At 50.0% G+C, this 22,549-nt stretch overlaps 1 protein-coding gene across 7 annotated transcripts in view; it reads left to right on the top strand.

Annotated features, from left to right (window-relative positions):
- The first annotated feature begins 11,545 nt into the window (after positions 1–11,545).
- The window catches only part of MYH14 (myosin heavy chain 14), an 82,028-nt gene continuing 71,024 nt past the window's right edge, over positions 11,546–22,549 (top strand). For 2 of the 7 annotated variants that reach the window (XM_059382074.1, XM_059382078.1), the window contains exons 1-3: positions 14,997–15,101; positions 16,457–16,867; positions 21,000–21,156. In XM_059382074.1, the coding sequence (XP_059238057.1) occupies positions 15,063–15,101; positions 16,457–16,867; positions 21,000–21,156 (607 nt within the window). In that variant the 5' untranslated portion in view covers positions 14,997–15,062. Of the gene's footprint in view, positions 11,607–13,275; positions 13,404–14,060; positions 14,113–14,995; positions 15,102–16,456; positions 16,868–20,999; positions 21,157–22,549 lie in introns of those variants that run through there. The other 5 variants (XM_059382077.1, XM_059382075.1, XM_059382076.1 and 2 more) reach the window with 5 other exon arrangements.

Below are 22,549 nucleotides of genomic sequence, written 5' to 3'. Positions count from 1 at the left end.
AGCTAACACCTGCAAACCAGCCAGTCTCTTTGTGTAACTCTATCCTCTACATTGATATGAAAGATGCATTTTATCTTTTAAATTGTGCCGTGGGACCCAGTTCTGTTTCTTACTTTTTCCACTCAGCGTTATGTCGCCCATTGTCATACGTAACACTGATTTACTGCTTCTAGAACACCTGGGGGAATCCACTCCCTTTTACTTACCCACTCCCCAAGCAGCAGGGCCCGTGATCGTGATGGTCTCTGTGTTCCCAGTCCCACCCGTAAGGCGGCCTTGGTCAGTTTTGGACACACCTTCGTATATCACCTGAGTTCGAGTTCTGTGGGTACTTGGAAACGCGGTTGCTGGGCTCTGGAATCAGTGCACAATTAATGCCACAAAAGTCCATCTGATCATCTGGGCTGGATCTTGAGGCCCTCACAGCATTTTGCCAGGTAGACAGGGTGGAGAAGGACCAGTCAGTTCAAAGGATTGAGCAAAAACTGAGTGTGTTCGAGGGTCAGGAAATTACAGGTGGACCTCCCGGAGGTATGGGACCTGTGGCAGATTAGCCCATCATAAATACCTGACTGGTTGGTTTCTTTCCTGAAAAGGAAACTAGGATTGTTGTGGGTGGCAGTTTGGCAACATGTATGAAATGCTTAGCTGCTTTATATGCTGACTCAGCGATATCTGTGCATGTACATGAAGAAGCAGGAAGGGTGTTTGCTGGCTTGTCATTTGTAGAAGGGCACGACGGAAGACCATGGAAAGCCCCATTCGGAAACAGGTCAGTGGTCCTACAGACTGATGTTGGAATGCCATGCAGATGTGAAAAAGATTAGAGTGAACTTAAATATAGGGGTCCAGAAAGTTCCCCATGACATATTGTTAAATAAGAAAAGTAAGTTCTGGGCACCCTGGGTGGCTCAGTCAGTTAAGCATCTGCTTTTGGCTCAGGTCGTGATCTTGGCATCCTGGATTGAGCCCCACGTCGGGCTCCCTGCTCAGCGACCAGTCTGTGCCCTCTGCCTCTGTGATCTCTCTTGCTCTCACTCTCTCTCAAATAAGTGAACACATGAATATCTTAAAAAACAAAAAGAACAGTAATTGCAGTATACCAAGTATGATCCTATTTCCTAAACACAAGAAATCACAGGAAATATTTTTCAGTTACTTGTTTATCTATCTATATAAATCAGAGGGTGGCAAACTTTTCCTGTAAAGTCTATAATAGTAAATATTTACATCTTCGAGCCTTGTATAATCTCTAGCAAAACTCCTCAGCTCTGCCCTGGTGGTGTGGAAGCAGCCATAGATGCATCAGCCAATGAGCGTGGCTGTGTGCCAATAAAACTTTATTTACAAACACAGGTGGGGGCTCCCAGATGTCAATAAATAGTATATGTTTTTGGAAGAGTACACACCAAAATATTATGAGGTGATCCATCTGAAAGGGGACCTGGGAAGGAAGGTGCAGGTCAAAGGAAACATTACCCTCTTACTTGAATTTTTTCCCACCTTGCGTAATTAAAATTGTTTTAATCTGAAAAGGAAATAATGTGTAAAAAACAGCTTCAGTGGCCTTTTCTCCCTTCCTGGTTATAAGGTCATGATTTTTGTTTTAGAAAATGCAAGCAGCCTGTAAAAGTAACCAGGAAGCAAAAGTTTCCCATCATCTTACCAGCTTGAGCAGAATTTCTTTTTTTGAAGTTTATTTATTTATTATTCTGTATTATAAATCAGCATAGGATAAAAGAGATCAAGTAAAATACAGAGCACACAGAAAATAAGTTTATTTATTTATTATTAGTAATCTCTATATCCAACGGGGGCTTGAAGGACTGTGAGATCACAACAGTCATATGCTCTTTCAACCGAGCCAGCCAGGCACCCCTTGAACAGAATTTCTTTTTTCTTCCTTCCTTCCTTGCTTTTTTTTTATAGTCATGTTTTCTTTTGAAGATTTACTCATTTATTAGAGAAAGAGAGTGCTAGTGAGTGGGGGGAAGGGCAGAGAGAGAGAGAGAGAATCTTCATTATTTTTTAAAAATGATTTTATTTTATTTATTTATTTGAGATTGGGAGAGAGTGAGCAAGAGAGAGCACAAGCCTAGGAAGGGGCAGAGAGAGAGGGAGAAGGAGACTCCCTGCTGAGCGAGGAGCCTGATGCAGAAATCGATCCCAGGACCCTGAGATCATGACCCGAGCCAAAGGCAGACGCTTAACTGACTGAGCCACCCAGGCATCCTTAAGCAGAATTTCTTAAAGGGTTTATTTCAATCACGCAAGAGATATTTACGGAACACTCACTGTGTGCAAATGTCAGGTGCTGGGAACAGAGCAGTAAACGAAGCAGAGTCCACACCCTCTGTAGGGTGGTATTTTACAGTCAAAGACAGACAGACAAATAACAAACACAGTAAATAAGTAAATGATATAATATGTTGGAAATAAGTAAATTATATAATATTTTTCTAAAAACAGAAACAGGACAGCAGGTGAAAGAGATCAGGGCTACCTGGGGGCTGGTATGCTATTAAACAAAGTGGCCAGGGAAGGTCTCATTGCTAAGGTTACATTTAAGCAAAGACTTGAAGGAATAGAGGGAGTGAGCCATGGGGATTCTGGGAGGGGACACAGCCTGTGCAAAGGTCCTGAGGTGGGAGCATACTAGGTGTGTCCAAGGAACAGCAAGGAGGTATGTATGGAGTAGAGGGAGTAAGGTGGAGAGGGAGGGAGGTGAGATCAAGGAGGGGAGGGGGCTGTATCCTTCTGGGTCTTGTGGTCAAGGTAAGCACTTTGTTTTTACTTGGAATGAGCTGGGAACAACTGGAGGGCTCTGAGAAGAGAAGGGACATGAGCTGACCTAGGGAATAGCCCAAGGGAGGCAAGTTGCTGAAGCAGGGAGACCAGAGAGGAGGTGACTGCAGGGGTCCGGGGAGGAGACAATGGCAGGTTAGTTAAACTGGAGCAATGGCAACAAGGGGTCAGACTCCGGATACATTCCAAAGGTCAAGTCGACAGTCCCTGAGGCTGGACTAGATGGAGGGGTTAAGGAGAAGAGAGGAATTAAGGATGATGTCAAGTGTTTTGGATTGAGTGTGATCTAGAACCACACTCAAGGGGCCACGAGATCTCCTGGGAATTTGTAAAAATGCATATTCCCAGGCCCTACCCAGATCTCCTTAGCTGGTGTGTCTGAGGTGGGGCCCAGGAACCTGCCTTCTGAGTGAACTGTCCAGGGTGCAGACTGGGGACTGGTGACCCCGAGGTCATGGTAGTGGGCCTCTCTCGGGGGCGGGGGGTCTACTCAGGAACAGAGTATCGGTGGATGAGAGGCTCCCTGCTCCCAGCCAGGATTCCTTCCTCTGCGACATGGGGCCATCGACAGAGCCCACCTCCCAGCGCTGATGTGCCATCTGAATGAGCTCATGTGTATAAAAGATTTAAACTGGAGCCGGTGCATACAGGCTCCCAGGAAAGGGCAGCTATAATTAGCACCCTCTTCCAGAGACATATGTACTTGGTAAAGGATGAAATTGATCATAAACAAGTCACGGTTTCTGGCAGATCCTAGCACACCTGGCTCCATGTTGGGGAACACAGGGACAAGGTTCTAAATCGGATCCAGAGTTCGGAACCCTTCCAGAGTTCCCAGTCTTGAGGTCCAGGCAGTGCCAGCCCCAGATGGGATGACCCAGGGGAGTCAGAGTAGGACAGGGGAGGGGCGGAGCTATGGGACCCCAGAGTGGGAGCAGGAGGTCCTGGAAGGGCTGTCTGACTGGCGGTGAATACATGAGTTCTAGGCAGGTAAGGTGGCCCAGAGAAGAGTGCTAGGGACATTTGTAAAGGCTAGAGATGCCTAGAATATTTGTGTGAGTGTGATGGGCTTAAAAAGCATCAGAGCAGTATGGTTACGTGCATGAACTTTCGAGTCAGGCAGCCTGAGTTTAGATCCCAGCTCTGCCCCTTTCTAGCTGTGTGATCAGGGGCAAGTTTCTTTACCTCTCCGTGCTTTAATACCCAAACCTGTATTGGTTCTCTATCTGTGCATAACAAATGATCCCCCATGGACAAAACTTAACATGACTTAACACAACACACATTTGTAATCTCATGGTTTCTGTAGGTCAGGGAACAGGAAATTATGTAGTAGATTTTTTTAGAAGACGAATAGACACTCAATATTATCAGGGGTACGTTGTGGTTTGGAAGGGAGATGTAGGATGCTGGTCAGGTGAAATGTTATCCTAGTGTTTGATTCCCTCCCCCCATCTTACGTAATTAAAGTAGTTTTCACTTGAAAAGAAAATAATGTTTTTTTAAAAATAGTTGTAGTGGGCGCCTGGGTGGCTCAGTGGGTTAAAGCCTCTGCCTTCGGCTCAGGTCATGATCCCAGAGTCCTGGGATCGAGTCCCACATTGGGCTCTCTGCTCAGCAGGGAACCTGCTTCTCCATCTTTCTTTGCCTGCCTGTCTGCCTGCTTGTGATCTCTCTATGTCAAATAAATAAATAGAAAAAAAAATAGTTGTAGTGATCCTCTGCTTCAGGGACTCCCACAAAGTCATAATCAAAGCGTTGCTGGGAGCGCACTCATCTCATGGTTCAGCTAGAAAGGGTCAGTCTGTGCTCGTTCTCATGGTTGTTGGCAGGATTCAGCTTCTTTCAGGCTGCTGGCTAGAGACCAACCTCCCTTCCTTGCCCCTCGGCCTTAAATGTGGCCACTTGCTTTGTCAGGACCACCTGGAGAGAGTCAGCTAGCAAGATAGAGGTCTCAGTATTTTAAAACCTCATTATGAAAGTGACATCCCATCACTTCGGCTGTATTCTGCAAGTTAGAGAAATTTCTCTCGTTTATAGCAGGGAGAGAAACAATAGAATCTGACTCTCGATGCTTGCTGGGAGTTAAATGATGCAACATATAAGTATAAGAAAGCATTTAGGATGCCTAGGACATAACAAGTATCATAAAAATATGAACAGTTATTATCTGGCCAGGCAGAAGGAGTCAGAAAGGCCTTCTCAGAGGAGGGAATTTTTGAGAAGTATGATAGGAGCTCGGCAGGTGACAGAAGTCATACATCCATTCATTTTCTTAGTCAACAACCTTCTTGTGAGGCATCATGTTTTCCAGGGAAACATGATGTGTGCTGGGAGATCCCAGGAACCGAACATATCTGACCTTGACCATTGTGGAGATACTGGTATCAGGGACATTGGCCAAACCCAGACTTGTCCTCTAAAATCTCCAAGCTGATAGAGGAGGCAGAGAGGGATACAATCCAGGGTGATCCGGGCAGCAACACAAGAAGGAAGCGAGTAGGTGAGGACTCTGAGAAGGTTGGCATTGAACAAGGGCCTTGAAATGGCTGTCTGATTCCTTCCATTTGCTGAAGCCCAGAGAGGGAAAGGCAGTTGCCTAAGATCACACAGCATGGAAGAGTCTATGGATCCTGGACTCTGGGTATTTTGAGGACCAGGTAAGATGCAAGAGATACAGACCTGCCTCTTTGGAGGCCCTTCACTCAGAGACACCCAACACATGCAAGTCCCAGATTCAGATCTGTACATCCCCCCACAGACAGCAATGTTGTCAGAGTCATCTGACTCTAGACTTTATACCTCCCCATAGACACAGTATACACCTCTGGAGACCGTCCTCACTTCATGTACCAGTGGGATGCTGGCTATGATGGGAACACAGACATGACTTGGAGTCAGGTCCAGCTCTAGAGGGGCTGCTGGGTCTGCAAAGCTACCAGCAGACAGATCGTTCTAACCGAGTGTGATCAGAGCATCAATATGAGGGAGAGGATATGGTGGCCAGGCAAAGGGTGGGAGTGGAGTGAGACTAGGGAGCCTTTTTCTTTCTCTCTTTCTTTCTTTCTTTGTTTCTTTCTTTCTTTCTTTCTTTCTTTCTTTCTTTCTTTCTTTTTAAGATCTATCTATTTATGGAGGGGAGAGCAGAGGGAGAACATCTTCAAGCTGACTCTCTGGTGAGCATGGAGCACAGAGCTTGATCTCACCATCCCAAGATCATGACTTAAGTCGAAACCAAGAGTCAGACACTCAATTGACTGAAAAACCCAGGTGCCCTGATTAGGGAGCCTTTTATACATCCAACAAAGACTGGGCCTTGGGAAGTTGGCCTGGAGTTCCTGGAGTAGAGAGATGAAGAGAAGGAAGAACAAGCAGAAGGTATAGCATATGCAAAGGTACGGGGGCACAAAAGACCATTTATTATCCATCCATCTGTCCATCAGTCCATTCATTCATCTGTTGGTCCATTTATGCATTAATTGATTCTTCCATCCATCTGCCCATTTATTTATTGATTGATCGTGTATACACTCCATTCATTCATTTATCCCCCCATCCAGTTATCCATTTCCTCATTTATCCACTTATTTATTTGCTCATCCAATTATTCATTTATCCCATCAGTTACACACCTGTCCATTCATTCATTTACTCAGAGTACCAACTGTCCCATCATCCTTCTATTCCAAATGTCACCACCTCAAGAAACCTTCCCTGACTCCCTTGCTAAAAATAGCCCAGGCTCATGCCTTCTTGCATCCTCTTTGACTTTTTCTTCATAGCCCTTCCTTACCCTGATTTGCCAATGTTCTCTATAATTATATGTTTGCTCGTTCAGTCTGTGTCTACCACCAGAACACACTCATTTATTCAGCGAGAGTGTATTGAACGTCTCCTGTCTGCTAGGCTCTGTTGTAGGCACTGGGGATGGCAGAGGACAAGACGGACAAAAACCCCCACCAGCACGGAGCTGACATTCTAGTTGGGGGCATCAGAGAATAAATAATGAATGTAATAAGCAAACTATTGGCAGGATGGAGGATACTATGGTGAAAGGAAGGAAGGAAGGAAGGAAGGAAAAGGGAAAGGGAAGGGAAGGGAAGGTAGGAGAGGGGAGGGGAGGAGAAGGGAAGGAAGGAAAAAGAGAGAAAGAAGGAAGAAAAGAAAGAATAGGCTGAGCAGGTGAGAGGTATCAGGAGTCCAGGGGGAAAAGTGCTCAGAAATGTCCTCACAGAGAAGGTAGTATCTGAGCAAAGACTAGAAAGAGAGGAGGGGGCCACATGGTTAGCTAGGGGAAGAGCATACCAGTAGAGAGAATGGCATATGGAAAGACCCTGAGGCAGGGCTGAGTCGGGTGTGTTTGGAGCAAAGGAAGCCATGGAGAGATGGCAGGAGATGATGTCAGAGAGGGGACAAAGGGGGCCAGATGGTGTAGGGCCTGTGAGCCCCGGTGAGGACTTTGCTTCAACTGAGTGAGACTGGTGCCAGGGGTGGATTTTGAGCAGAGGAAGGATGGGATCTAACTTAGGTGTGAGCAGTTTCTCTCTGCCTGTGTGTAGTAGATCATGCTCTGAGTTCTATGAGGGCTGGGATTATGTCCCTGTAACCTCCATTTCCTCAGCTTCCAGAACAGGGGTCTGCAAACTCTGGCCCACAGGTCAGATCCTCCCACGTCCTGTCTGTGTAAGCAAAGATTTAGGGAAACACAGCCAGACACATCATTTACGTATTATCTACTGTGGTTGACCTGCTGTAAGGGCACCAAGTGTTACAGCAGGGACGACGTGACCCTCAAAGCTGAAAATATGTCTGGCCCTTTCCAGAAGAAAAGTGTGCTGACTCCTGCTTTAGAATAGGCCTGGCACATAGTAGGCGCTCAGTAAATATTTGAGGTTGCAGAACTGGACCCGTCATTCATCTTTGACCCTCAAGAGGCCGCCAGCATGCCCTTGTCTCAGAGCTACTTCTAGCTCTGAATCACATGCAGAAAAACAACAGCCCAGCAACCAAAAATAAAATACTGGAACCATTCAGATCCTTACCACAGAGAGAAAAGGTCCCAGGCAGGATTATAGTCAGGACCCATTGTACATTTAGCATGCTCTTTGTCCCTTCTTTTTTCACTAGTAAGACTTGGAACACCGTGGCTCTTGGCGTTGGCTCAGGTTGCCATCTCAGGGTTGTGAGATCGAGTCCCACCTGGGGCTCCGTGCTCAGTGGGAAGTCTGCTTGACACTCTCTCTTCCTTTCCCTCTGCCCCTCCCACCGCTTGCTTTCTAAATAAATAAACAAACAAATAAATATATAACTCTTTAAAAAGTAAAAAAAAAAAATCAATTAAAAGAGAAAGTAAAACTGCTATTCCCACTAGGCACAGGAGCTGCTCCCCCAATTTTTTTTCTGGTTCAGTCAGTAAAGCATGTGACTTTTGATCTTGGGGTTGTGAGTTAGAGTCCCACATTGGGTGTAGAGTTACTTAAAAATAAAATCTTACCAAAAAAGTCCCCCTAGATTCTCTTATATGGAGCAACCCCCTCGCTGGTTCTCCTGTCTCCTCCCCTCTCAGCTCCAACATTTTACTTTGGTCCATGAACTTAGCTCCCTGATGACTTTTATCCCACACCTGTGCTGCCCATTATTCAGATTCTGCATAACAAGGCAATTATGAATTAAGAATAATAAGGTCTGTGCCGGCCTGCGGAAATCCCTCTCCTTGTCTGGGAACTTGGAATGCTTCTTTGTTCCCATTTCCTTTGTCCCTGATACATCCTTCCTGATATTCTATCACCCCTACTTTCACCCCTCTGTAGTACAGCTTTTGCTATACCCACAGTAGAGTCATATCTGGCCCCTGACAGCCCTAGGCTCGCAACTTAATGGGGACAATTCTAGTGCGGGGTGGAGATGGATGCCTGGTGGAGATGCCTTGACTGTCAAGGGAATGAATTTGGGTTTTCTCCTGAGGAACCTCAGTGGCAGACTTGGAATGGAAGACAGATGGAGGGCTCTGAATTGGTTTCCTGGGTCCTGGCCACTCTCCTGTAGTTTCATAGAGTGATTCACATTCCAAGCACAGGAGCCAGACTGCTTGGGTTCAAATCTGGGCTCTGATGATTTCTAGCTGTCCAATCTTGGGCTGCCTTCTCTCAGTGTCCTCATCTGTAAAATGGGTATGACACTAGTACCTAATACTTAGAGTTTAATACATAATACATTTAATACAAATATATTAATACATTAATATACTTAATATACTTAGCACTGTGCCGGGCACATAGTAAGTGCTAAATATCTATCACCAGCTATTAAAGTGCTCACTTAGTACAGGCATGCAGCTCATAGAACATCCTCAGCGAAAGGAAGCTCATTATTACCAATCAGTGATGTCATCCGTTACCCTACAGATTGAGAACTAATGACATCTCCAATTTAGACCCTTAGTGGGAATAATGACATCACCAGTTGCCAGGTAGATTTAACCCTCACCGGCATTGATGACATCACCAGTCATCAGGCAGAATGTTTAGAATGCGAGTGCCAGAGCCTTTCCTGTTTGAATTGCTGTGGTGTCCCAGTTCACACATTCTTCCCTGGGACCCATAAGTACACAGGATTTCATCTGTTTTAGCCTTAGTTTTCTATCAGTCAAATGGGGATAATGGCCTTTGCCATTGCCAAGTAAATGCGTTGGGTGTTGGATTCTTGCTCCTATATCTGTCACCCCAACTCCATCTCCTCTTCCTGCATCTTTGATCCCTGTCTCTTACCTCTCAACCTTTCCCTTTCTCTGGCTTCTTTCCCTCGTGGTAGACATTCTCTCTCTCTGTTGTTGTTTCTCTCCTGCATGCTATCAGAAGGGTTTGTAGGGCAAGGAGTAACAACTGTAATAATAATTACTGTTTTTTTTTAAAGATTTTATTTATTTATTTGACAGAGAGAAATCACAAGTAGATGGAGAGGTAGGCAGAGAGAGAGGGAAGCAGGCTCCCTGCTGAGCAGAGAGCCTGATGCGGGACTCGATCTCAGGACTCTGAGATCATGACCTGAGCCGAAGGCAGTGTCTTAACCCACTGAGCCACCCAGGCGCCCCTAATAATTACTGTTTATTCAACCCTTTCCTGATGTCAGCAGCACACTAGCTTTTTGCATGCATTAACTCATTTAGTTCACACAATGCAAGGATTTGTTACTATGGATTCAACAAAACCTTGAGCACCTACTGTATGCCAAGCCCTGAGGATCTAGCACTGAACAATACAAAGACCCTTGCCTTCTTGGGACTTATATTCTGGTGAGGAGACGGATGATAAACAGATAAATGCATAAATACTTCCAGTGCTATGAGGAAAAACAAAGCAAAGTCAGGGGAGAGAGTGACGAGGGGAATTGGTTTATACAGAATTATCAGGACAGGCCTGCTGAAGCAGGTGACATTGTAGGAGACCTGACATTGGAGAGAGGCAGATATTCATGCAGAACCCGGTTTGGCGTGGGGTGGGGGGAGAGAAGAAGGATTCCTGCTGGAAGAAACAGCAAATGCAAAGGCCCTGAGGCAGGGCCATGCATGGGGAGTATTTCTGGAACTGAGAAACACCCAGGAGGCCAGGGTGGCTGGAGAGGAGTGACAGGGAGAGAAGAGGGAAGTGAGATCAGAGAGGGCCCGAGGGGACACATCACACAGGGCCTTGTGGGCCACAATGAGATCTTCAGCTTTTACTGAAATGGAGCCGTGAAGCACAAGTTTCTGAGCAGAGGAGGGGTACAGTCTCAATACAATTTGACAGGCCACCCCAGCTGTTCATTCCTTCAGGAGCTTTGGTACACACCCATAAGGCGGGGACACGGCTCAGAAATCAACCATGCAGGGCTTTACAGCAACAGACTAGCTTCAGAGGTGGGCTCCACCTCAGGGTCCAGTGGGGCCTTTGCTTTGTGAACTTGGGAAGTTATCTGTCTTTACCTGAGCCTCAGTTTTCCCATCTGTAAATTGGGAAGCATTAACTACCATTTGGGTATATCATGGTGGTTAAGAGCACCAGTTCTGAAGTCAAATTTGGCAGGATCCAAGCCCTTGCTCTGCCACCTGCCAGCTCCATGCCTTTCGACAATTAACACCCTCTTTCTAAGCTTGGGTTTACCTCATCTGGAAGATGATGATCTTAATTCCAAGGGGTAGTTGTAAGGATTAAATGAGATCATGCAGGTAAAGCGCTTAGCATAGCTTCTGGCATGCATTGGGCACTCAATAAATGATCATTATTATTACTGACGGTATCGCCCACACCTCCGAGAGAGGGCCTGGTACGCGGTCGGAGCTCCACAAAAGTGAATTCTCTCTCCCGTCTCTCCTGCCCGCCGGCTCCCGAGGGACCCAGGCATTCCGGCCTCCAGCTGCCCCCCCACGCCGGCCCTCACAAAGGCCCCCATTCATGCTGCATGCACAAAGCGGTGCATTCACCGGTGTCCCTCGGGCCGGCCTCCCGCCCCCGGCCGCCCCCCGCAGCTCGCCATTGGTTGCCTCCCCTGCCCGTCAGGCCTGGGGTCCTGCCCACGACCGCGCTGCCTGGCTCCGCACTCCGGCGCCGTTCTTTTCCCACGGCTGGCACACTCCGACAACTTCTGATTGGTCCGGCCCGCCAGCCTCTGATCTTGATTGGTGGGAGCATCCCCCACAGGCGGGGCCGTATTTTGTCGCAGCGGGGGCCGATTGGCCCCTGCCGTGCTCATGTGGGCGGGGCTCTCCTGGTGGGCCCGCCCCTCTTTCTCCCCAGGCCGAAGCCTCAGGACGGCCCTGGAAGCCGGTGAGTGCCTGGGGCTCGCAGCCCGCCGGAGGTGGCGGAGCGGGACTGGGCCTGGGGAGGTTGGAGCCTAGGGACCTCGGACAGGAGCCCCGAAGGCCGGCGCGGGCGGCTGGGGAGAAGCGGTGACGCGGCCACTCACCTTGGGCACTCAGCGGGACAGCGGCGGGGTGGGGGGGGCGGGGCGTCTACACTCACCCCCAACTCGAGTTCCTACTGTGTGAAAGGCCGGGTCCGGGTCCTCCCTGGGGGTCCCGGGCCTATTCCGCAGACGAGGAAACTGAGGCTCGCTTTGGGACCTTGGACGCTCTAATACCTGAGTCATGGCTTTCAGCCCTCCGCCTCCAGATAACGTGTCTCGGTTCTCACGTGTAAAAATTGCAGCCCAGAGACAGGGGTCACGACTTGCAGAGACAGAAGGGTAGGGAAAGACATATTTGAGCACTTATCATGTACTCGGGCGCTTTTATTTTTACAAGCAAATTTATATTAACTCGAGAGGGGTTATACTGTACCCATTTTACAGGGAGGGGAAAACTGAGGCTGAACAGAGGCAGTGACTGAAGAGAGAAGGGGTTGCGACTAACACTTTGGAGGCTGTGTGCTGGGTCCCTTAACCTTTTTAATCTTATAATAGTCCGCTAAGGCCGGCTGTGGCCCTGTGGTGGAGATGTGGAAGCAGGTTCGATAGAGTTAACCAACGAGGAAGAGGAAACTGATCCCTTTGAGTACCCAGATTCCTCTTTAGAATGACATAAAACGGTATGAGCTTGAATCCCAGCTCTCCCTCTTACTGACTGTGCCCTTCAGCGCATTACTTCCCCTCTCCGTGCCTCACTTTCCTCGTTGGACAAATGGGGAGGCTGATCGTCCCCATCGTATTGTTTTTTGTTTTGTTTTGTTTTGTTTGACAGAGAGAGACAGACAGACAGCACAGGCAGGGGGAGCAGCAGAGGGAAAGGGAGAAGCAGACTCTCCGCTGAGCAGGGAGCCCCAGGCGGGGTTTGATCCCAGGACCCTGGGATCATGACCTGAGCTGAAGGCAGATGCCTAACAGCTGAGCCACCCAGGTGCCTCTCACATTGGTTTTTGAGACCATTCTATGAATTAAAACCCGGAGAGCTGTTCTAAACGTAGAAAAACACTGGCACAGATTAGATGCGCTTACCCCTCCCTAGTTCTCATTCCACCTATGAGAAAACCGAAGCTCTGGAGGCCAGAATAACACTTTGTGATCTTCTTTGGTACTCTCAATACTCTCTGTGGATTGTGTTGTCCCATTTCTGACGTTATGGAAACTGAGGCTCAGAAAGATCAGACGATGTCGTGAGGCACTGCTTGTTTATTAAGCACTGGGCTGGGGGCCTTTTCTCCCACGTCATCTTATTAATTTCTCTGGCCGCAACTCACGCAGAGGAAAGCTGAGGCCCAGAAAGCTTGAGCGGGATTCGAACCCGGGAATCTTCAGCCCTCTCCGCTGCGCGTGTCCTTGGTTTTAGCCTCCCGGGAGGAGGAGGGGCGCCTGGGGCTGCCACTGCAGCCCACCTGGCAGAGGACTCTTCCGCCCCGCCCCCCCATCCTCCTGTGAAGGGCTTTAGCAGCTCCAGGACCCGCCCCCTTCCCCCCCCCCTAGCCGGGCAGGTGCTGAGTGACATCAGAGCTGGGCTCCCTCCGGGTGACGCGGCGTGGCCCCGCCCCGCGCTGGACCGCGGAGGTAGTCGCACCTGAGAGCTCAATCGGTCTGGGGATTCCCGTGCCCCCTTCCCATCTTCTGGATTCCCGCACGGCCGGCGGCCCCAGGTAGCCCCGAGGATTCGCGGATTAAGGGGGCGGCCACAGGGCGCTTGGGTCTCCGGGAAGTGGGGGTTGGGCGCTCGAATTCCTGGATCTGAGGAGGGGAGTTGGGGGCCAGGAATCCCAGGTCTGAGTGAGGACAGCACTGGGAGCCTGGGCTTCTAGGCCTTGAGGGACAAAGGCACTGGGGCCGGGATACTGGGTCTGGGGGGCCCGACTCCTGGTCTTGAGGAAGGAGGGGGCTGGAGGCCCGCATTCCTGGGTCTGAGAGAGGAAGGGCTGGGTGCCCTGACTCCTGGATCTGAGGGAGGAGGGGGCTGGGGGCCGGACCCCTGGGTTTGAGGGAGGAGGGTCTGGGGGCCCAGATTTCCGGGTCTGGCCACTGAGGGGACTCTTGAATACTACTAGCACTAGGCTGAGGTCAGAGGGCTGGATGCCAAGGGCCCAGCCCCTGCCCCAGGGGCGGATCCCTGGCTCCTTTTCCTTTTCCAGCCCAGCAGTCTCTGCCCCTCCCAGGGCAGGTGAAAGCACCTGTCCCGATGACAGTAATGAGCCCAGGCAGAGGTGATCCTGCCGGCTAAGGAGGGCGGGGCTGCCGGAGGGGCTCAGCCATTGGGAGCCAAGGCCTGCCCCCCCCCCCCCCACATCAGGGATGTTGTCAGTCCTCAGGATTTGGATGTCCCGTCATCCTCACCTCTAGCCCAGCTGCCCTAAGGTGAGGGGGTCCCCGGGCTCATGGGTCCAAGGGAGGAGGGACTAGGGGCCCAGAATCCTGGCTCTAGGGAGGGGAGGCATAGGGCCTGCGGATTACAAAAATTCCCAAACCTTTCCTGGTCAAAGGCCACAGGCTGAGAGGGAAGTTGGTGGGTGGGGTAGGGTGAGGGTAGGGGCAAAGTCCCGGGGATGGGGCTTGGCTCTGGGTGGATCAGGGCTGCACTGAAGGCCCGTGGTTAGCCTTGGCAATTGGGAGCCTGGGGAGTGGGTGTGTGTGTGGCGGGGGAGAACCTTGCTGCTTGAGGGCAGAAGCCATCCGTTTGAGGCCTGAGATCGCCAGGACCAAGGGCTGGGGCTTGTGTAGGGGCTATGGGTGAAAGTGGGATGTGTAGTGTGGAGGCGAGTTTCCAGGTGGGAGAGGCTCTGAGGGAGAGCCAAGAGCCTGATGGGACAGATGTGGGGATGTCTCAGGGGGAGCTGGGTGTGTGGGTACGTTGGAGGTGGGGGTCCTGGAGGGCAGAGGCAGAAACATTGAGTGGGGGAGACAAAGATTCGGTTATTCCTGTGACTCGTACAGATGTTTGCAGTGAGAGGGGAGAATAGAGGCAGACTTCTTCAGGAACAGGGCACAGGCGGGGACAGAGAAGGCATTTGTCGTGACTGGTGCTTAGACTGCCCTGAAATTGGTGTGGGCTATTTGCTGCTGCTCTTTGGGGCCTTTGAGGGCCAGGAGGGGTCTAGCCCATTCTGGCTCACCCTGTGTTTCCCTTACAGTACACAGGTCACACCGGGTTGTGGCCAACTGAGACTAGAGGTGCCTCACCCCCAGACCAGGAGCTTCTCAAGGCAGGGCCCCATCTGAAGCATCTCAGGGTCCCCAGACTCTCACTCCGGGCAGAGCCTGGCATCTGGACATCTGGTTGAGTGAATGTTGAGTGAATGCAGAAGTAAATGAATGGGGCCACTCTCCTCATCATAGAGAAAAAGAAGGTGGGTTGCAGGGAAGGAAGGAACTGATAACTAAGACATGAGATTTGAGTCTGTTCTGCAGTTGTGGGGTAGGCCAGAGGGATCAGGGAACCCGAGTGACCGAGATCAGATTGACGCCTTCCTAGGGCTCACATCTAAGGGGCTGATGTCCTCTTCATGGCCCAGTCTGGTGCTCTTGGTCCCCGATCTTACTTCACCTACCACCTCTTCCCCCTTGTTTACTTGGCTCTGGCCACACTGACTTCTCACAATGCCACAGACACACAGGCATACTTCTGCCTCAGGGCCTTTGCACTGGCTCTTCTCCCAGCCTGGAATGCTGTACCTCTCAACATTCCCATGGCTCACTCCCTTCGTCTCCCTCAGGTCTTTATTCAAATACCACATCAGAGAGGCCTTCCCTGGCCATCCCCATTAAAACTGCAGCAGCCCTCAATCCTAACATCCCCTGTTCCCTGCTTTCTTTTTCTCTTTGGCATTTATCACCCTTAACATACTATATAATTTACTTATTTATCTTTTTATCTGTCTCCTGGCATTAGAGCATCACTATCTAGTAGGAATAGAATGCAAGCCAACTGTGTAATTTAAAATGTTGTAGTTGCCACATTAAAAATGGAAAAAACTCAAAAGGGACAAGGGTTATTAATGTTAATGATATATTTTATTTAATCCAGTATATTAAAAATAACTATCATTGCAATGTATCAATCACCAAATATAAAAAATACTAATGAGTTTTTTGTTGTACCAAGTCTTTGAAATCTGCTATGTATCTTGTACTTAGAACCCCCATCTCAGTTTGGATTCTCTATTTCAATTTCCCAGTAGCTGTGTGGGACAGTGGCTCCCATACTGGACAGCACTGGACTAGAATGCAAACGCCTTATGTAGGCAGGGATCTGTTGCTCGCTTCTTCTTCTTCTTCTTTTTTTTTTTTTTAAGATTTCATTTATCTATCTGACAGACAGAGATCACAGGTAGGCAGAGAGGCAGGCAGAGAGAGAGGAAGGGAAGCAGGCTCCCTGCGGAGCAGAGAGCCCAATGCTGGGCTTGATCCCAGGACCCTGGGATCAGGATCTGAGCCGAAAGTAGAGGCTTTGACCCACTGAGTCACCCAGGCGCCCCTGTTGCTCGCTTCTTCCTGGCTGTATGGCCAATGCCTTGAAGGATGCCTGGCCCAGCCAGGCTTATTAGATAATTATTGAATGAATGAATGGAATTGGTAAAGGAGGTCCGTGGGCCCGTTTTGCAGATGTGTAAAAAGAGGTCTGGTGAAGAAAGGCGGTGGGGACTGCCCAGGGTAGGGGGTGGGGTGTGATCTGGGCTGACCACCACCCTTCTCTCCCCTGCAGATCATGGCGGCAGTGACCTTGTCGGTGCCCGGGCGGAAGGCGCCCCTCAGGCCCGGTCCAGTGCCGGAGGCCGCCCAGCCGTATCTGTTCGCGCCCAGTGGCCCGGGAGCGGGTGGCTCACCCGGGGGCGCCGGCACCTCACCACAGGTGGAGTGGACGGCGCGGCGCCTGGTGTGGGTACCCTCGGAGCTGCATGGGTTCGAGGCGGCAGCCCTGCGGCACGAGGGCGAGGTGGAGGCCGAGGTGGAACTGGCGGAGAGCGGGCGGAGGCTGCGGCTGCCACGGGACCAGATCCAGCGCATGAATCCGCCCAAGTTCAGCAAGGCCGAGGACATGGCCGAGCTCACCTGCCTCAACGAGGCCTCCGTCCTGCACAATCTCCGTGAGCGGTACTACTCGGGCCTCATCTACGTGAGTGGCTGCCCGCTGGAAGGGCATGGCTCTGGGGGTGGGGAGCTGGGTGTCAGCCCCCAGCATGAGAAGCGCGAAGCCCTTTCTGCTTGGGATCCTGCGCTGTGCAACTATTCCCACACGTAGTGGCCAAATTATAAATTAATAGGTTGCCAGAATGGCCTCAGATGCCACTGAGGGTGTCCCAGAATGTCATACACCTTATTATTTTCCTAAAGTGTGAAAAATTCCAAATTCTCAAATAGAACACATCAAAGCGTTTTGAGAAAGGGATATGGGTCTGTCATACTAATTAATGACAATCACCGAGGGTGGAAAACTGCACACCAGGCCCTGTCCTAAATTCCCTTCCATATATTAATTCACTTCCTTTCACTGTACACAAAGCAGAGCCTATTATTAGCTCCATTTCATCAAAAAGGAAACTGAGGCCTGGAGAGATTTCCTAACAATAAACACTGACATTTATGAAGCAGGCACTAGGCACTCTTAAATGTCTTGTCTCAATACACTCTCCCAATTAGAAAGCATTTTGTCCCTGTTTTAGACAGAACAAACGCAGAGGCCCAGAAAGGTCAAGTGCCGTGACCAAGGTCACCCAGGGGGACATGGTGGACCTGGGTGGTCCGGCGGCAGGTGCCATCCCTTTGCTGTGGTGCCTCTCAAGATAAAGATGGGATTGACAATAGTGAGGTTGACTCTGGTGGTCGCCTGTCTTTTGAGCCTTGAGTATCGCTCACATTATTAAGCTCTACAGAGAACAGGTGGAGTAGGGAGGGGCCGTGGCTGTGGTTCATAAGCCTGCCCCTGCACTTAGAATCGCCTGGGGAATTTTTTTAAAAGTATTAGCACCCAATCCCCACCCTCCCCAGTTTAAATCAGGCTTTCTGGGGCTGTGGCATGGACAATGGCATTTTTAATAGGCTTCCAGGGTGGTTCTAATGGGCAGCCAGAGCGTTATTAGAGCAAACAGGATTAAAGAGATTGACAAAGAATGTCGACAATAATAATGAAAAATAATAATAATGGTGGCTAGCAAATATTTATTGAGCCCTTACCATGTGCCAAGTGCTGTTCTAAGTGCTACCTGTGGGTTATCAGCGCACCTCTGGGCTGGGGACTGCTGTTGTCACCTGATGTTCAGGAATCTCAAGTGACTTGGATCCCAGGTCACCCAGACAGGAAGGAGTCGGGGTCGGATTTGAACCCAGGCTGCTAGCCTCAGAATCACACTCTGAACAGCAGCTTAGAGAGCTGGGGTCTTCCCACCTTGCACTGACCCCCCCCCCCCAAGAAAAATCTTTAAATACCTAGCTAACACCCTCAAAGGAAAGGTGCTGTTTTATATTTAGGGGGAGGAAAAAAACCCATTGAAACTGTTGGGAGTAATAAAAACATTTAACTCAGTGATGAGATATATCAAAATATAAAAATAAACAGAGCAGCCCCAATATCCACCCTGTTAAGGGTCACAAATCACAAGCTCAGAATATTTTTATGAGGTCTGACTGCCGTTTGGGAAGGAGGAGACCATGGCTGGAGGGCTAGTGGCTGGCTCAGGGTCCCCCGGCTTGAGGTGGCAGTGGCGGGGTTAGAATTGAAGGGTGTCTAGCCCTGAATGGGGCTGGGAACCTTCTCCAGGCCACACAGACCCCCGCTGAGTCCTCGCTCGCGTTTGCAAACCCTGGGGAAGAGGCCTCGCTTGGCCCAAACCATTCCCCTGGATTTCACAAATGGAAGCGAGATGGAAGATTTCACAAGACTAGACAGGAAGCTAATTGGGCCTGAAGAATAACCATCAGCACCTAGTGAGTGCCTGGTTTCCCCTCTCCACACATGGTTGTGAGGTCGGAATTAGCACCCATTCCCCCACCTGGGAGAGGGGAAGCCATTGGCCCTGCAGTAGTTAACAGCGCGCGTGGTCCTCCAGGGCCCTTGTCATGCTGTGTACGTGCAAGACCAGCCTGTGGTTGGTTCCCAGCCACCCTCTGTGGAAGTGCTGTTCCTTTCCCCGTTTGATGAGAAAGTGAGTTCCAGAAAGCTCAGGGTGCCTGCTGCAGCCATCAGCCAGAAAGTGTTAGAGGTGTGATCAAGCTACACCCTGCTTGTCTTAGGCCCGGGCTTTGTAGGTATTGGTTTGACTGGCTGGCGAATGATGGGGAAGCCAGCGTTTGCCCAGTGGGTATGGTGTCCAGACCTCTGGAAACCCATTTCTGCCACTAATTTCCTATTTGGCCTGGAGTCCCTGAGGGTCTCAGTCCCTTTGCCCCGATGCTTTAGGCAGGAAGGGAACCCATATGTTTGAGCACACACCATGCTTAGAATCTTTCTAGGTGGTCAGGGTTAAAAGCCCATTTTCCAGGGCTGGCAACTGAGGCTCAGGGAGGGCAAATCCCATACATAGTGGGAAGCCCAGGATCACACAGCTTCGAAGTCTGAGTGAGCGCTTAGCTCCCAGGGCATGGGTACCAGGAGAGTCTTGGGATCCACACTTGGAGTGCCTTTTATGGGCCACGCCTTGGGCTGGCTGGTTTTTATTCATTATCTCCCTTAATCCCCACAGCCTCTGTAATGAGGTGAGAAGGAAACCGAGACTGTGGAGAGAGTCACTGGGCTGGACGGCTTCAGAGCCCTAAGGGCTGGGCAGCTACTCTAGACCCTTCCACATGGGTGTCCCCAGCTCTGCCCCCTTGACTCAGGTGTCCCCAGCCCTCACGGCATGCACCAGCTTCCGCCCTTTGCTCCCCGGCCTTAGCAGCCAGCTCAGGTTGCTGTGGGGCGGGTGGGGGGGGGGGGGGTGGTCCTGGGAACAAGGGGGGGCGGGCGGGGGGGGGCGGGGGGGGGGGGGGGGCGTGGGGAGTGGGTTCCTCCGCCAGCCAGGAGTGGGGGCCGGGGCGCCAGCAGCCATGAGATACCCTCCTGGGGAATGTGGCCTGGCTGCCCCGCCCTCTGCCAGCCGGAGCTCCCAGGAGCAAGCTCTTCAAGGCAGGGAGGGCAGACACCCAGCAAACCGGTTGTTCGGCTCCCGGCTGGTCACCCACCCTCCCGCCGTTAACAGGTTGGCACCTGGGAGCCGGACAGCCCTTGGTGGCCACACCCTGCTCTGCTTGAGAAGCCCAAGCAGTCCAGGGAGCTTAAAGGGATCCCACTACTAACCCACTAAGGAGCTGGCTGGCTGGCTGGCCAGCCGAGTAGCTACGCAGTTTAATCGTTAACTAGGGAGGCCACTAGGCACCTACCTCTCTGGCTCTTGGCTAGCCAATGCCAGCTAGCTTAGCCTGTGAGCTCTCTGGGCTGGTTTAGTGGGGTGACCAGCTAGCTATCTAGCTGTCCTCACTGCCTCTCCATGGCTTGAGGGCCTCTGTGTGAGCTGAATCCTGGGCCCATCGGGTGTCAGCACAAATTCAGGGAGTCCACGAACTTGGATGCAAGACAAATTGCATCTTTCTTTTCAGGCACCTTGATCCCAAAAGTTAGCATTTCCTCCCATGAGCATGTAAGCAGGGCCTGAGTCTCGGTAGAAACCACAGACTTGTTCCTGTCACGTTTCAGGAACTGTGGTATCTTCTGAGGGTGTTTTATGCATATTTAAACAAATACATACAAATATAACTATTCCTCCTCTCTCAGTGCAAACAGTCCTCACCTTGTGTTCTTTATTTGATAATGCTTTGGAGAGAATTCTGAATCTGTTCACTGCAAGTATCGTAGGGATCCATTTTAAGAACGTGAATGAGGGTCGTTGCCAGACTTCTGCCATTAGAGAGAGAGTGAGTAAGCAGATGAGTGCGCATGTGGTCATTTTATGTGTGTGTGCATCCAGGTGGTAGGAGGCTGGGACCCAAGTCTGGCTGGCTGCAAAGGCTGCGTTCTCTCTCAGGGTGAATCGTTATCCTTACAGCACCTTTGTGCAATAGGGAAAGATTCTCTTCCACCATCAGCCTGAATGTCTTTGTCACAATCTACATTGTCATGATACGAACCACATGATATGAGGTCAAATCTACATTGTCATAATATGAACTGCATCCTTGTGCAGTGTGCAACCTGCCCAGCTGTACACAGCACTCCCATTTTGCCCTCTGGTCCTCAGACAGGCACTTGAGGCCCTCTCCTTTCTTGCCCACTGCAGACATACTCTGGCCTTTTCTGTGTGGTCATCAATCCATATAAGCAGCTTCCCATCTATACGGAGGCCATTGTGGAGATGTACCGGGGCAAGAAGCGCCACGAGGTGCCTCCCCACGTGTATGCAGTGACTGAGGGAGCCTACCGCAGCATGCTTCAGGGTGAGTGTGGGGCTGGGACATGTCTCTTCAAGGTGGGGGCTATTCTGGGTGTTGAGATAAGACAACAGACCAAGAATTTCAGACTCTCAGGCTTTTTCATTGGGCAGGAGGAAGGGCTGAGTGGATGAGTTCTGGGTCCCCATCTTATTTGTTTCCTTGTTTACCCCTTCTCTCTGCAGTATCATCTGGAAGCCAGTTGAGGCCAGGCTTCTGCAAAATTTTCTCTTGAGACAGTGATTGTTAGTGTTCATTTGTTCAGCACTTAGGTGGTTGATGTGATCCACATTGTCGTGGAATCAAAGACAGTCCCTTAGGTGGTGGGCAGTGTGGGTCACTGGGGAGAGCTGAGCAGGTTGTATGAGGATGTCCTGGCAAAACAACGTAACTCACATGTACTATACATAATGTCATTATTATAAATTTTTACATATCTATTTTAACATTTGGTTTATAATTAAATGCAGAATAAATATTTAAAAACTTATGTCTTACTATCATATGACATACAATGATATGTGGCAATATATTTTTGTTTTTGTTTTTGTTTTTTTCATTTATGGTTGGTTTTTGCAGCAATATATTTATACGGTGTGTGTTATACCTGTATCACATGTCCTGTGCTGTAGTTCTACTGTGGGTCATAATGACGCATTTATAATGCTCAGTGCCGAGGTTCTTGGAGCGCAGTGAGCATCGGCGTCAGCTAGGAACTTAGCAGAAATGCAAACTGGGTCCCCGCTCCAGACCCGTGAAGTCAGAGAAACTGGGAGTTTCACAAGATCCCTGGGCTCCCTCTGGGGATCCGGATGCTGGCACAAAGTTTGAGAACCACTGGTGTAGTATCCAGTATATCGTTATACTCGCATTATGCAGAGCACGTTTATAGGCCACAATTTGAATTCACAGTATAAATTTATATTTGATCATTGGTGACACTTCTTTCCTTTGGTTGTTTAATCTGATTTGGTATCTACTTATTTTTATGATTTTTAGCCATTAATATACATGCATTATCATATCTTAGGAATAAATAAATAAATAAACAGTAAAGCAGGGGTGAGTGGCTGCTCTGTGCTGAGCACTGTTCATGGATTGACACATTTAAACTCATGATGAGCAACCCCAGAGAGAAGGTGTGATCATTATCCCTGGTTTCCAGTTGGGGAAACTGAGGCACCGAGCAGCACCAACACTGCTTGCAGTCCCACTGGTGGGTAGATGGCTGAGGTGGGTCTTGAACCCAGGGTTTCCGACCTCCACCTTCCTCTATATAGGTCACACTGTGTGTCCCATCCTCACCCTGGGCTGGGTGTTGTGGGTTTTTCTGTGTGACTCACCTGGTTCTAATACCACACCCCAACTCAGCCCTTTGCTTGCTGTGTGACCCTTGCAG

Source organism: Mustela nigripes, chromosome 17, assembly GCF_022355385.1.
Source record: "Mustela nigripes isolate SB6536 chromosome 17, MUSNIG.SB6536, whole genome shotgun sequence".
Taxonomy (NCBI): domain Eukaryota; kingdom Metazoa; phylum Chordata; class Mammalia; order Carnivora; family Mustelidae; genus Mustela; species Mustela nigripes.
The sequence above is the reverse complement of the archived record's forward strand: the minus strand, read 5'-3'. Positions and strand labels throughout refer to the sequence as shown.